The sequence below is a fragment of the Melospiza georgiana genome, chromosome 4, assembly GCF_028018845.1.
Source record: "Melospiza georgiana isolate bMelGeo1 chromosome 4, bMelGeo1.pri, whole genome shotgun sequence".
Taxonomy (NCBI): Eukaryota; Metazoa; Chordata; class Aves; order Passeriformes; family Passerellidae; genus Melospiza; species Melospiza georgiana.
The window spans coordinates 1,165,001-1,180,041 of record NC_080433.1 but is presented as its reverse complement, the minus strand read 5'-3'; the positions used below and the strand labels follow the sequence as shown (position 1 = coordinate 1,180,041).

The following is a 15,041-nucleotide window of genomic DNA, read 5'->3' as shown; positions in this document are numbered from 1 at the left end:
CATTCCCTGGGTGCTGTCCCTGCAGGCCTTGTCCCCAGTCCCTCTGCAGCTCTGCTGGAGCCCCTGCAGGCCCTGCAATGTGCTGGGAGCCCTCCCTGGAGCTTTGGTTTCCTGAACACAGAGAAAAGCAGGATCAGGGAATACAAACCCATCCCTTCACCTGCCACAGGGCCTCTTTTCAGCACCCACCCTGCACTGAGCAGCTCCTGAACTCCTGAGGGGCTGTGAGATGAAGGTGCCAAAGCCCGGGAAAGCATCCTACAAATCCACCAAACAAACAGGCTTCAAGTCCAACCCAGACTCACAGGGAATCCCAGTCAAGCATCACATTCAGAGAGTTCCCAGCCAGACTGAGGAATTCCTGGTTTTGAGATGCAGAGTCACCGTGTAAATTGTGGGATTTAACAAAAACCAACTGGGACCCATCAAATATGAAACTTCCTAACACGACAGTCAGAAGACAGTGTCAGATCATCTGAATTTTCCAAGGGAAATTCAGGATCAGCCCAAAGGACTTCAGCAAAGAAGGGAACTGCTTTAGGTAGTCAGACCTGCTTTAAATTCTTGCACCAGCCAACAGGCAGCTCCTCTTTCAAAATTTATGGCTAAAGAAGAAATCCTGCCCAGCCTGGAGTCGCTGGCAGTGCTGCTGCCTTCCCTCTCGCAGCCCAGAACAAAAGGGAACATATTGCAGCTATGCTGAGAGAGAGGAGGGCTGCTGTCTATTGCTTTAAATGTAATGTTAATGCCCTGTAATCAGCTTTAATTTTTAAACAGACCCAGCCCTCCTGTCCATTTCCCCTAATTCAGGACACGTGGAAGGTGAATGGCCTGTGCTCAAAGCAGGCCAGCCTGGGCTGTGACAGCTGGGGAGCCTGGCAGGCTCAACGGCCTCATCACAGCAATGCATGTCAGAGCTCACCAGGGGAGGGCTGGAGATGCTCTGAGGTCAGGGAGAAGCCAGGGGACAAGGCCAGACAGGGCACAGCTCCTTTAGGGGCTGGGAGCACCCAGAGACCAGCAGGAGAGGGAGAAATGATGGAAATGTCCAAGGAAAGGCCTGGGATAAACCCCTCATTGCCCCAAGGAAGGGGCTCCATAAACCCCTGGGATAAACCCCTCATTGCCCCAGGGAAGGGGCTCCATAAACCCCTGGACAAACCCCTCTCTGCCCCAGGGAAGGGGCTCCATAAACCCCTGGGATAAACCCCTCCCTGCCCCAGGGAAGGGGCTCCATAAACCCTTTGGATAAACCCCTCATTGCCCCAGGGAAGGGGCTCCATAAACCCTTTGGATAAACCTCTCCCTGCCCCAGGGAAGGGGCTCCATAAACCCCTGGACAAACCCCTCTCTGCCCCAGGGAAGGGGCTCCATAAACCCCTGGGATAAACCCCTCCCTGCCCCAGGGAAGGGGCTCCATAAACCCCTGGGATAAACCCCTCATTGCCCCAGGGAAGGGGCTCCATAAACCCCTGGAATAAACCCCTCATTGCCCCAGGGAAGGGGCTCCATAAACCCCTGGACAAACCCCTCCCTGCCCCAGGGAAGGGGCTCCATAAACCCCTGGACAAACCCCTCTCTGCCCCAGGGAAGGGGCTCCATAAACCCCTGGGATAAACCCCTCATTGCCCCAGGGAAGGGGCTCCATAAACCCTTTGGATAAACCCCTCCCTGCCCCAAGGAAGGGGCTCCATAAACCCTTTGGATAAACCCCTCATTGCCCCAGGGAAGGGGCTCCATAAACCCTTTGGATAAACCCCTCTCTGCCCCAGGGAAGGGGCTCCATAAACCCCTGGGACAAACCCCTCTCTGCCCCAGGGAAGCCTCACTCCTGTAAATCCCCATTCCACACCATAAGATCTCCCTGAAGCCTTCTCTTCTCCAGGCCAAATAAAGACAACAAAATGAGGTTTTTTCTCCCCCAAAGGACCAAGCTGCCCCCAGAAATGCCCACTCTGTGTTCCCACCACAGAAGCCCCAAGGAACTGGGTTGAGCAGGGCTGGTTCTGCCCCACACCTGGAACGGGAGCGGAGCGGGGGAAGCTCTGGCAGGATGTGGGACAGGAGGGGATATTTTTAACCGCGGTTGGTGGGCAGACAAATCCTAATCGCCAGCGGGGCCGCGATGTCAGAGCAAAGCCGGGCGCTGGCAGCGGGTGCCAGCCCCGCGTCACGGCGGGATCAGCGCGGCAATCGGCGCCGCAAACACCGCCCCAGCCCAGAGGGGCTGCAGAGGGCACGGCAGGGTGTGCCAGGGGGGGCACGGCAAGGTGTGCCAGGGGGGGCACGGCAAGGTGTGCCAGGGGGGAATGGCAAGGTGTGCCAGGGGGAAATGGCAAGGTGTGCCAGGGGGGCTCCAAAGGGCACAGCAAGGTGTGCCAGGATGGGCACGGCAAGGTGTGCCAGGGGGGCACGGCAAGGTGTGCCAGGGGGGCTCTAAAGGGCACAGCAAGGTGTGCCAGGGGAGGCTCCAAAGGGCACGGCAAGGTGTGCCAGGGGGGAATGGCAAGGTGTGCTATGGTGGGCACGGCAGGGTGTGCCAGGGTGGGCACGGCAAGGTGTGCCAGGGGGGGAATGGCAAGGTGTGCCAGGGGGGATGGCAAGGTGTGCCAGGGGGGATGGCAAGGTGTGCCGGGGGGGCACGGCAGGGTGTGCCAGGGGGAAATGGCAAGGTGTGCCAGGGGAGCACAGCAAGGTGTGCCAGGGGGAAATGGCAAGGTGTGCCGGGGGGGCACAGCAAGGTGTGCCAGGGGGGCACGGCAAGGTGTGCCAGGATGGGCACGGCAAGGTGTGCCGGGGGGGCACGGCAAGGTGTGCCAGGGGGGCACGGCAGGGTGTGCCAGGGGGGCACGGCAGGGTGTGCCAGGGGGGCACGGCAAGGTGTGCCAGGGGGGCACGGCAAGGTGTGCCAGGGGGCACGGCAAGGTGTGCCAGGGGGGAACGGCAAGGTGTGCCAGGGGGGAACGGCAAGGTGTGCCAGGGGGGCACGGCAAGGTGTGCCATGGTGGGCATGGCAAGGTGTGCCAGTGTGAGCATGGCAAGGTGTGCCAGGGTGGGCACAGCAAAGTGTGCCATGGTGGGCACAGCAAAGTGTGCCAGGGGGGGCACGGCAAGGTGTGCCAGGGTGGGCACAGCAAAGTGTGCCGGGGGGGCATGGCAAGGTGTGCCATGGTGGGCACGGCAAGGTGTGCCAGGGGGGGCACAGCAGGGTGTGCCAGGGGGGAATGGCAAGGTGTGCCAGGGGGAAATGGCAAGGTGTGCCAGGGGGGCACGGCAAGGTGTGCCAGGGGGGGCTCCAAAGGGCACGGCAAGGTGTGCCAGGGGGGCACGGCAGGGTGTGCCAGGGGGGGCACAGCAGGGTGTGCCAGGGGGGAATGGCAAGGTGTGCCAGGGGGAAATGGCAAGGTGTGCCAGGGGGGCACGGCAAGGTGTGCCAGGGTGGGCACAGCAAAGTGTGCCAGGGTGAGCATGGCAAGGTGTGCCAGGGTGAGCATGGCAAGGTGTGCCAGGGTGGGCACAGCAAAGTGTGCCAGGGTGAGCATGGCAAGGTGTGCCAGGGTGGGCACACTGCAGCCCTTGGGGGTGTTCTGGCTCTCCTCGTGCTGGCAGTGAGCTGGGGTTGGTGCCCCAAAATGCCAGCAGGGAATTCCTGGTCACACCCAGCAGTGACCCTGACTGAGTGTTGGTTTTCCCAGCTTTTATGGAGATGGGGTAACTGAGAGGTGTTTGAAGGAATTTCATTCTATTATCAGTTTTGATGAACAGCGAGGCACAAGAGATGTAAATTCAAAGCTATTCCATCAGAAGCTAACCTGCATTTTGGTTACACCACTTTGTAAATGCTTTTCAGCCTGTTAGCTTTTGCCACACAGTGCTGCTGTTACTTCTAACACCAATCACTCAGTATTACCCCATCTCAATAAAAACTAAAAAATCCATCAACAGGGAATGGGGGTGGGCACAGGGTGCAGTCAGGAACCCCTCTCTAAGGGCACACACAGGGGAGTGAGTGTCCTTGGAATCATGGCATCATTAAGGTTGGAAAACACTCCCAGATTGAGTCCCACCATCCCCCAGCACTGCCAAGGCCACCACTGTCCCATGTCCCCAAGTGCCACATCCACGGGGCTTTGAAATCCCCCCAGGGATGGGGACTCCAGCCTTGCCCTATTCCAGTGCCTGACAGGAGAGGAATTTCAGTGCCTTTCAATGAGGAATTTTTTTCCTAATATCCTAAACCTCCCTGATGCAATTTGAGGTTTTCCTCTGGCCCTGTTGCTCATTCCCTGGGAGAAGAGATCCCAACCCCACACAGATGAAACTGCTTTTAACTGAGGTTTATGCCAAGGGATTTCACTCAGAGCCCAACAGCTCTGCTGCTGATAATTATTCATTGATACACAGCAATTTGTCCTCTAGGAAATGCCTCTCCCTGTCCCTGGAGCTGCTCAGCAAACCCAGGAAGGAATTCACTCCTCTGCTCTCCTTGCTGGCTTCTCTTCTACCCTTTCTCATCTGAAACACAGCTGCAAAAATGATTTTTCTCACCTTTCCTTCAGACTGGGATTAAATCCTACCTGTTTCAGGGAAAACCTTCATAAAAAAATTCTGTTCCCACCAGGGAGGCCCTACAAAAAGCTTGACTCTTTCCTTCCTGTCCTCCTGGATGCAAACATGCTGCTCTGCACTTTGCCAAGCTGCTAGCGACTCATTTGGCTCCATCTTCCCTAAAAAGGAGATCCAACAGGAAAAACATAAAATACTCCTTTATAAAAAGTGACATTTGCAGCCCCTAAACCTCCCCCCATGAAATTTGTGTTTTTCTCATGTGAAAAAGCCACCAGCTCCCAGTGGCTCTGTGCTGCACCTCCCTATCCCGAGGGATCCCAAAGCAGAGACAGGGATCCCAAACCTCTTCCCACATGGAAATCACCACCTGGAGCAGCAGTTCTGTGTGGCACTGTCACCCCAAACCCCACTGAGGCTCCTTTATATTGTGCATGTTGGAGTCCTGCATGCTGAGAACTTTAAACTTCCTGTGCTGAAGGGCACAGAGCCACAAGAAAATACTATATTTGACCTGAAGCCATGGAGAAAACTTCCATAATTGATTGATAGCACTGAGATTACTGGTGTGGAGTTTGATTAGAAGTCTGTCATATCACGGAGTAAAAACTTAGAGTTTAAAGTTTTAAAATGTAACAATATATATAGGGCAAAACAGAAGTTTTAGGGCAGTGGCTAGTTTATCTTCTTCACCTTCTTCATAAGTTTAAGTAGTATTTTGTAATTAGACAAAAAAAGCCCACATTGCTGACTTTGAGCGATTAGTTATTAAGTTAAAAGTAAAAATAATTCAGGTATCATTTCTTAATTGGTTAATTTAGCCTTAAAAGACCTTGTATAAAAAGATATTGGTCATTTTGTAGCTTGTTAGTAGGATGCTGTAGAACTCACCACTTGTAATATAAGTAAGAAATAATAAACACCTAAATCTGGACACAAAATTTCATCTCAAGAGCCTCAATCCCAGCCTTGAGAGAAGCAGGAAAAGGAAGCCAAAAGCCAACAGCACGATGCCTCCTTGCTGGGCTTGTGAAAGCAGGAGCTCTCTAATCCCCCTGCCCACGTCAGACCCTAATGCTGCTCACAGATCCTGGCTCAGCCCAGCCTGAACACGGCTCCCTCTGCTTGTGTGGGGAGCAGGGTTGGGTTTTTGGGATGGAGAAGGGCAGGATTTAGGGTGGGCTCCTCTCAGTGCCCCCTTTGTGCATCTCCAGCAGCACGAGGAGGAGATCCAGCAGGAAAATCTGCTCTGGGGACAGGAAAAGAGCAGCCAGAGGGAACAAGCAGGATCCACTGGATCTCCGCCTGGGCCAAGCTCTGGTCTGTGAGATTAATTCCCTGGTTATGGCTTGATCCCACATCCTCCTCCACAGCTTCTTCTTCTTCTGTCCCAGCTGGTTTGAATCCCAGCAGGAGCTGGAGCGTTCCACTCCCCTCACCTCGCACGGCAGCCCCAGTTGGTGCTGCTGGACCCTGGCTGGGCAGGAGCTGCCCGGCCCCTCCCGGGCACAGCCCTGCCCTCCTGGGCACAGCCCTGCAGGCACGGCCCCGCCCGCAGCCTCATCAATATTTCAGCATCAGCCGGGAAGCCCTGGCAGCTCCCAGGGCCCCACGATCAATGGCAAACAAAGGGCTGCGGGTGAGGCTGCTCCAGCAGGCACCTCCCCAGCTCCTCTCCTCCAAAAGCAGCTCCAGGGCACAGGGCTGTTCTCAGCAGAGCATTTCCCAGCATTTTCAGGGCCTGGTGCTGCCACACTCCCCTCCTCTTGCTCTCCATACCCCTCTGTTCAATACCAACCACTTGGGAACAAAACCATCTGAGGCTCCGAGTGTGGGGTCACCGGTTCCTGCATCCCCACTTGGAGCAGATGCTCCTGAGGAGCAGGAAAACCTTAATGCACTTAGCTGGCTTGACACTGCATGGGAGCAGGAGATCTTGTTTCCTTCAGCTGGGAATGGAACAGATCACAAGATTATCCACAGCCCTTTCTCAGTGCAGCCACGTTCCTGGGCTCCCTGCAAGATATCCAGCCCTAGAGTTCAACATTTCCAGGAATATTCAGAGGTCTCCTTTTTTTTTAGCCATCCTGGTTGTCTTGTATTGTTATTATTATTCAGATAATTCCAGAGAAGGGATGGGAAAAATGCCATAGTGAGAGAGAAATGAAAAAAAAAATTTAAAATAGAGGAATTACACTAAATGGCTAATGAAACACCTTGCCTGACCTCCAGAAATTTTCACAGAAATCACGGAATGGTTTGGGTTGGAAGTGAGTTAAAGATCATGGTGTTCCTGCCATGAGGACACCTTCTACTATCCCAGGTTGTTCCAAACCTGCCCAACCTGACCATGGACACGCCCAGGGATGGGGAGGTGTCAAACCATCTCCTTTGCCATATCAATAAGATGGAGATAAATTTCTATGCTACCCTTCCAGATAGGTTTTCTCCTCAGAAAAGTCCTGCAGAAGGGTCAGAGCATTCCCAGAGAGAAGCATTTATTGGGAATAACAGCAAATTAAGACCTTGCAAGCAACAGCAAAGGGGAAATTTGCTGGTTAGGACCACTCTGGCTGTGGCATTTTCCCCCAAATCACTCCCAATTCCACCTCCTCTGGACAGAAGGGCACAGAGTGGATTTTCCCTGCTGCATCCACCAAATGGTGTCCATGCAGGAGGATGGTGCCACTCCCACCCCGGCTACAGAGATAAACCCTGCCAGCAGTGAATCCATCTGCTCTGCCTCCCCAGACAGAGACAGCAGCAATGGATACCAGCATCTCCTCCATCCCTGAGGGAGATCTATTAGCTGGTTACGTAAGGAGGCAGCAGCATGGAGCTTCCAAGGACTCCAAAGCCCTTCCCCTTAATACCACCGGAGATTAGAGCAAATCGAAGGAGAGCGGAGAGCAGGCGAGGGGCTGTGGGCGAGCTTGTGCTCACAGGAAAATGCTGCAGCCTCTCCTCTTAATGCACTCTAAATCCCATCTGATTTCCAACTCGGCTGCTAGGAAAAAAAAAAGGAGAAAAAAAAAAGGAAAAAAAAAATAGCCCAGCCTGTATTGAAATGATGTCAATGCTGGGAGAGTGAGGTGGAGTGACTCAGGGAGGGTGTGGAGAAAATAAAGGGAGTTAGAGGGGAAGCATCCAGAGGAATCCAGACTCTGAAAGCATTTTGGAAGCAGAGCAGAAGGAGCCAGGGGTGCGGATCTGCTTTTCCAAATCTGATTAGTTGCTGCTTTTGAGCATCCAGGGTCAGATCCTGCCTCTGATAAACACACAGCACTTATCGCCCTCACGCCAGGCTGCCGGCACAATAAACACAATCCTGCTCTTCCCTCGGTGCCAGATGCACTCCCAGCTCCGGGGACAGGGATTTCCCTTCATTTCTGCTCCCTCTTCAGGCTGGCTGACTCCACAGCAAGGGAACCAAACCAGCTCCCAGTGAAGTTCCTCTCCCCTCCTCTGCTGCAAACTGAGCATCGATGTTTCACACAGAGTGCGCTCCTGGCTGGATGAGGATCCTGATGGAAGGCAGCTCTCACCTGAGCAGCTTTCTGCTTTCATGCAGAGTGACAGTTCTGTCACCCAGCCACACGTGCTTGGCCCCTCTTTGACTATTCCTGTCCAAACAGCCTCACCCTCGAGGTGAGGTTTCTTTTCAACTTCACCCTGTGCGCCCTTTTCCGGCTGATTTTGACACACCTCCTTCCACCTAGCCCAAACAACCAGTGGGTTTCTTGGGTAATTCCATAACAACCAGTCTGAGCTTGGAAATTATCCCAGAGTCAGGCTGGAAAAAACCCCTGGGATCACTGAATCCAACCTATGACCCAACACCAAGGCATTCAGTGCCACATCCAGGTGCTCCTTAAACATCTCCAGGGTCAGGCAGAAGCACAGGACAACTGAGGCAGTGGATGACCCCCAACAAGGCACATTTTCATATTCCACTCATCTCTTGAACTGGATTTTATAGATTTACAGTTTTATTTCTAGTTTAAAGAGCTGCAAAAGTCATCAGACTTGGCAGAAGGCATAGAACAGGTGAGAAATGCTACAGAGAATCCCTGGATTCAAGAGATCGACTGTGGTGGGAAGATGGAAAATGAAGCAGGGGGAAAACAACCTGAGGCTGACTCAGGAACGGCCATCAGGTACAGAAAAAAAAGCCTTGAGAAGGGCAGGAAATAAGTAATAAAATGTTGGTATAAGAGTTCTGCAGATGAGTTTATTATGGCACCAACTAATTGTGTTAATTGATCAAGGCTGGTCCTTCCCGTGCTGGGCACAGACACACATCACAGAGCAGTTTTCCCAAAAAAACCCTAAGGATGTAGAGCCAGCTGGCAAAGGAGGGAAAGAGCAGAGCCACCAGCACCATGGGAGCAAAGAAGGAGTTAATGCTCCCATTCCACCCTGAGATTAAAACTCACAACTGCTCAGTGACCCCCTGAGTGAGGAGGAGTATTTTACCTCCCAAACCGCGCCATTTCAGTAAAAAGAGGAGGAAAAGACCATTTTTAAGAGCCCAAATAAAAAAAGCCAAACCAAACCCTTTGCAGAGGCCTTACCATTGGCATCCTGGACTCCTGTGAGCGCTCCCACTGCTGCTGCAGTTTCCCCAGACAGGACAATCTGTCCCCCTCCCTGAAGGGTGGCCTCGGCCAGCGTGGCTACGGCGTGGGCAGCGGCTTCACTGCAGGGGGAGGCAAGGGTTAGGAACAGCAGAGGAACAAATGAAATAAAATAAACCTCCATTTAACCAGCAAACACATGCCAGGAGAGCAGCCCAGAGCACAGGGATTCCTATCTGGCCTGGGGGAAGTGATGCACAGCAGGAAATCAGCACTGCAGCAGGAAGGGATGGGAAGGAGCTGCCTCTGGTGGATTTTTTCAGGTCTCTTAGAACAGCCCTGTGTTCTCCCTTTCTCCTGGGACTTGGATAAAACTTTGGGACAGTTCCATGTGGCTCCTTCCTGCCTCTGCATTCAGGTATCAGACTTTGGCACTGGCACATCCTGGGGCTCTGCAGATCTCAGAGCTCTCCCTGGTTCTGCCCCTTCACCTCACCAGCATCACCAGCTCTGGCTTCAGCTTCTCCCCAGCCAAGTGGCTCAATAATTCTTTTTAGTGAGCATTATTTTCCAGCAGAGTGCTGTTAAATTTCTTCACATGATGAAGAAAATCTTGCCTGGCTTCCCTCCTCCCCTCGGCACATCCTTCTCCTTCAGGAGCTCTGATTCTGACCAGAGCAGGAATCAGGAGCTGTCCTGCACGCACCACCCGCCAAATGAATCCACTGGGGAAAAGCCTCTCTCAGGACTGAACAGAATGAACTGTGCCCCATCAGAAGGAAACCCAGGCAGGAGGTGCCAGGCTGAGGCTGAGGCAGCTGTGCCCTGCCCAGGTACCTGTTGAGTGCCATGGTGACAGTGGCTCCCTGCTGCATCTCCTGCGACGCCGCCACCGCCGCCTCGGCTAGCGATGCCACCGCCTGCGTGGCCTCCGAGGCCTGCGTCGTCTGGATAGTCATCTCCCCTCCCTGCAGCGTGGCCCAGTTCTGCTCCACCTGCAGGGACACAGCACAGCCTGTGGGATCAGGAGAACCCCTCCAGGGGTGGCTGACTCCCAAAAAGGATAAATGGATTGGTGTATACAGAGTCCTGCGGTGTCCGGCTCTGAGAGCGGGTAAAGGGAGGGAGGCTGGGATGGGGCTGGACACTGCAGCCCTGCATCAGCCATGAGGCTCACAGTGCATAAAGATCCAGAAAGGTCCTCAAAAAACCCAGAAATCACAGAATTCACAGAATGACTGGGTTGGGAGAGACCTTCAAGAGTCCAGCCCAGCCCCTGGCACCCAGTGCCACCTCCAGGCTGGTTAAACACACCCAGGGATGGTGACTGCACCCCCTCCCCGGGCAGCCATTGCAGAACTTTCTCCCCCTTGCTGGAAAAGCTTTTTGCTGCTCTCCAAGCTGGATTTCCCTTGGCCCAGCTCAGGCTGTGTGCTCTGGGTGTGCCAGTGCTGCTGGGGACAGAGCCCAGGGGCAGCTGGGCACAGGCACCTTTCAGGAGCTGTGACAGTGCTGGGGGCACCCTGAGTCTCCTTTCCTGCAGGCTGAGCACCCCCAGCTCCCTCAGGGCTCCCTCAGGGGTTGTGTCCCAGCCCTTCCAAATCTCTCTTGTCCAGCCAAATCCTCAACAAAACAGGGCAATGGTGTTGTTGTACCTGGATCACTGCCTGCCAGCCTGGGCTGTTCATTAATTAGCTGTGATTAATGGCCATCAATTAAAACACAAGTTCCACCTCACCATGAAGAAGAACTTGCTTCATTCCTTCCTTCCATGGAGAGTGGCAGAGCTCTGGAGCAGCTGCCCAGGGAAGCTGTGGAGTCTCTGTCTGGAGACATCCCAAAGCCACCCAGACGTGTCCCTGTGTCACCTGCTCTGGGTGACCCTGCCTTGGACTGGATGATCCCCAAAGGTCCCTTCCAACCCCAGCTGCTCTGGAATTCTGTGTTTCTGCAGTGCTGGAGTCCCAGCACAGATCACATCCCTCAGGGAAATGAGCTGTTTTCCTCCCTGTTTCTATTTGTACTTTTTGGGGATTGGTCCATGTTCCCATCCAGGATTTATCTGGGCAGCACCTGTGATCTCAGATGGGATTGAGCCATATTGCTTAATTAAAGATGACGGTGGCTGGAAATGTTCATTTATCGCAGTTATTTAAAATTCTCCAACTCTAGACATTCCCACTGATAATTTTCCTATTACCTGAAGTTCACCCAGCTGCTCATTTTCCCCCGTATTTTCATGTGGAGCTTCTCAGCTGGTGAGATAATGATTATATAGCCACAAAATCCACCAGGATGAGAACTCAAATCATATTTTGGTCCAAACAAGCAGAGGATCTGCTGACAAATCCTACTGGCTGCTTTGCAAGGTGGAGATCTCCCTTCACCTCCCACCCCCATAAACATTTTAGAACACTCCCCAACTTCTGAAACAAAATTAGAAATGCTGTATGGGGTGAGGAAAAAAACTCAATTTGTTGGGTGGAGATGGTTAAAAACTCCATAAAAGCAGAGGTGATATGAGGTTCAAGGTAAAATTTTGCATCAGGAAATTTTGCAATTCCAACAAAGGATGGAGAAGGAGGGAGGGAGGGAAGGAGAACCTGAAATTGTGGGTGGGGAGATCTCAGTAATGCCCTACAAAAGTGTCCATGGAGCACCAGAACAGGGATGGGGTAAGGAAAGAATAAAAAGAAGCTGGGACTGTCTCCACCAAGGTTGAGCTGCTGAGACTGTACGGCTAAAAGGGTGTAAAAGGAAATTAAACCCATCCAGATCCAGGACAAGGAGCCCCACTCAGCCTTATTGGTGCCTTTGAAAGATTTCCTGCAGCTCTTTGGGATTCTGCAAACCCCAAAGCAGCTGCAAAGTGCTTCAAGGTGACTCCAGGCTGTTCCAGTCGGGGCTGGGATGGGAACAGGGTTTGTGGCCAGCAAAGCCGTTCTGTGCTGCCACCTCTCGCCGTGACAGCCCAGCTGGGCACAGCACGGGGACACAAAGGGACACAAAGGGACCCACAGCCTCATTTAAAGGTGGGCTTTGAAGCCAAAAAGGGAAAAAAATAATCTCTGTAATTTTAAGGGAATGTTTCTTAAACCCAGAGAAAGAACTCTATTTTTTAATGTATGATTTGATTTTTTAAAAAGGGGAAAATAAATGTTTGCAAGTTTGAGTGCTCAGATTTAGCATGGAAATGCCAAAAAAACCCTAAAAAAATAATTTATAGGAGGTATATATAAAAAAAGCCAATAAAATTCAGACCTAAGGGCTCCCACGATAATTGTGGAATTATATACTTTCATATATGTATAAAATATAATTTATATTATATTTATAATATAATTTATATTTATAATTTCTATTTATAATATCTTTTATATTTTTTACACAGAAAGTACTGAATTGTTATTTTGGCTCAGGATTCTGCAAACACAATTATATATATAATATATATATAATTATACACATGATATTATAATTTATATAATTATATAGATATTATATCATATTGTATTAGATATAAGTATATACATAATTGTTTATATGTGCAATTTTGGTTCAGGACTATGCAAATACAAAAAAATATAATATAATATAATATAATATAATATAATATAATATAATATAATATAATATAATATAATATAATATAATATAATATAATATAATATAATATAATATAATATAATATAATATAATATAATATAATATAATATAATATATATAATTTTATATACAATTATATATAAATACACTATATAATTTATATATATAATATTTTATAAATTATACATTATATTATATATTATATCTATAATTGCCTTTGCAGAGTCCTGAGCTGAAATTATATATACACAATTATATATATAACATTATATATATATAATGTTGTATATATAATATATATATAATTTTTTTAATTTTCTATCTATATAATATATATAATATATTCTATATCATTAAATATAAATATTAATATATTTTATAAATGTAAATTATTTGTGGATATAAATATAAATATAGATATAAATATAAATAATTGTGTTTGCAGAGTCCTGAGCCACAACAGCACTTCATCCCTTTCTGCATCAAGCCCCATTTCCTGATGTGAGCCAGCCCTTATGTGCCAGGCTGGTGTTTGCTGTGCCCCCAGAGATGTTTCTGGAAGCCCAGGCAGTGCCCCAGCAGGAGCAGCTCTCACCTCTCCGTCAGCCACCGCAGAATAATTGACCTGTGCCACGGTGACCGTGGTGGGCAGCTCGGAGGCGTCGGCCAGCGTGGCCACCGTGGCCCCCGTGCCAACCTGTGGGGGACAAAACAGGGCATCTGTTAGTGCAGGAAGTGCCCACAGCTCTCAGAAAAGGGGTCTCACACACTGTGTTAGTGCAGGAAGTGCCCACAGCTCTCAGAAAAGGGGTCTCACATGCTGTCAGATTGAAACAATAAAGGAATTTACTGTCAGTGTGGTGCAGGGAGCTTGTGGCTGTCCCATCCCTGGGAGTGTCCAAGGCCAGGCTGGACAGGGCTTGGAGCAGCCTGGTGTCACAGACACATTTGCTGAAAATTCCTTTCTTTTAGATTTTTTTCTCTTGAGAAGCTGAGAGGCCTCAGGAACAAAATGTGAACAATGATTATCTGCTGCTGTGGAATGCAACAGGTGCATCTGTGATTGGGCTCATGTGGTTGTTTCTAATTAATGGCCAATCACAGTCAGCTGGCTCGGACTTTCTATTTGAGACACAAGCTTTTGTATTAATTCTTTCCTTTTCTATTGTTAGCTAGCCTTCTGATGAAATCCTTTCTTCTATTCTTTTAGTATAGTTTTAATATAATATATACCATAAAATAATAAATCAGCCTTCTAAACATGGAGTCAGATCCTTGTCTCTTCCCTCACCCTAAGACCCCTGTGAGCACCATCACAGCCTGGGATGGTGCAAGGTGTCCCTGCCATGGCAGTGACAGGTTCTTTAAGGGCCATTCCAACCCCCTCAAATGGTTCCCTGATCCTGTGACTAATTGTAATTGCAGAGCTCACAGAGAACACAGAGCTGTCCCCAAGGGGGAGGAAATCCCAAGCTGGAGCCACGCTAACCCATGGAACCAAGTCATTAATCCAGACTGGAAGCAAGTTTTGCACATCCCTTGTGCTGTCCCTGTGTCCATGAAGGCCCCAGCAGTCTGCCAGCCTCAGGAAGAGCAGCTGTGGGAGCATGGTGGAGCCACCTCCCTTCTCCCACCCACCCTGCACTGGCTCAGAATTCCCTGCACACCCTCACTGCTCCCCATTCCCTGGGGCTCATCACCAGGCACCCTAGCAAACATGAGCTCCTCCTCAATACCCCTTTGGAAATGATCTTTTCCCCATTTAACAGCTGGGAAAGGACAAAGGCAGGGAGATGGGCAGCTTTGTCTCTGAGCAGAATTAAATATAAATGCCAGGAAGTCGAGGGGATCTCAGGTGTCCAGCAGCTGAAAGAACCCCAGTCAAAGGGAGATTGTATGGACAGGTGAGCAAAGAGAACCAGCCTGGCAAGTCTGCTGGGCCTTGGTGGGGAACAGAAAACTCTGACAGCCACTGAAAAGCTTCATTTGGGAAAAAAACCCTTCTCATACACCCAGTTTTTATCTGCATTATGTCTGACAAAAGTATGTCTAAGACTTCACTAAAAACGTGATGCTCAAGAGGGACAAAGTGCTGGGCCTGGTTAGGAACCACCACCAGTGCTGGTGTGGAGGCACAGGGAAACTGAGATTCAAATCTCACTCCCACAAGGAGTTTGTGGGAAGCTTCAAGAGAAAACCTATTTTATTTTACTTCCTGAGCTGCCAGAATCTGCCTTCCCACACAGGGAACACAGGGAAAACAGGAGCAGCACTGAGCTAAGAACAGTGTGA

General features: G+C 50.4%; 1 protein-coding gene across 1 annotated transcript in view; it reads right to left on the bottom strand.

Moving 5' to 3' along the window:
* The window catches only part of NRF1 (nuclear respiratory factor 1), a 58,897-nt gene that overhangs the window by 15,048 nt on the left and 28,808 nt on the right, over positions 1-15,041 (bottom strand). The window contains exons 8-10 of the mRNA XM_058022792.1: positions 13,345-13,446; positions 9,981-10,138; positions 9,141-9,265 (exon numbers count right to left, since the gene is read on the bottom strand). Of these exons, the coding sequence (XP_057878775.1) occupies positions 9,141-9,265; positions 9,981-10,138; positions 13,345-13,446 (385 nt within the window). The remainder of the gene's footprint in view (positions 1-9,140; positions 9,266-9,980; positions 10,139-13,344; positions 13,447-15,041) is intronic.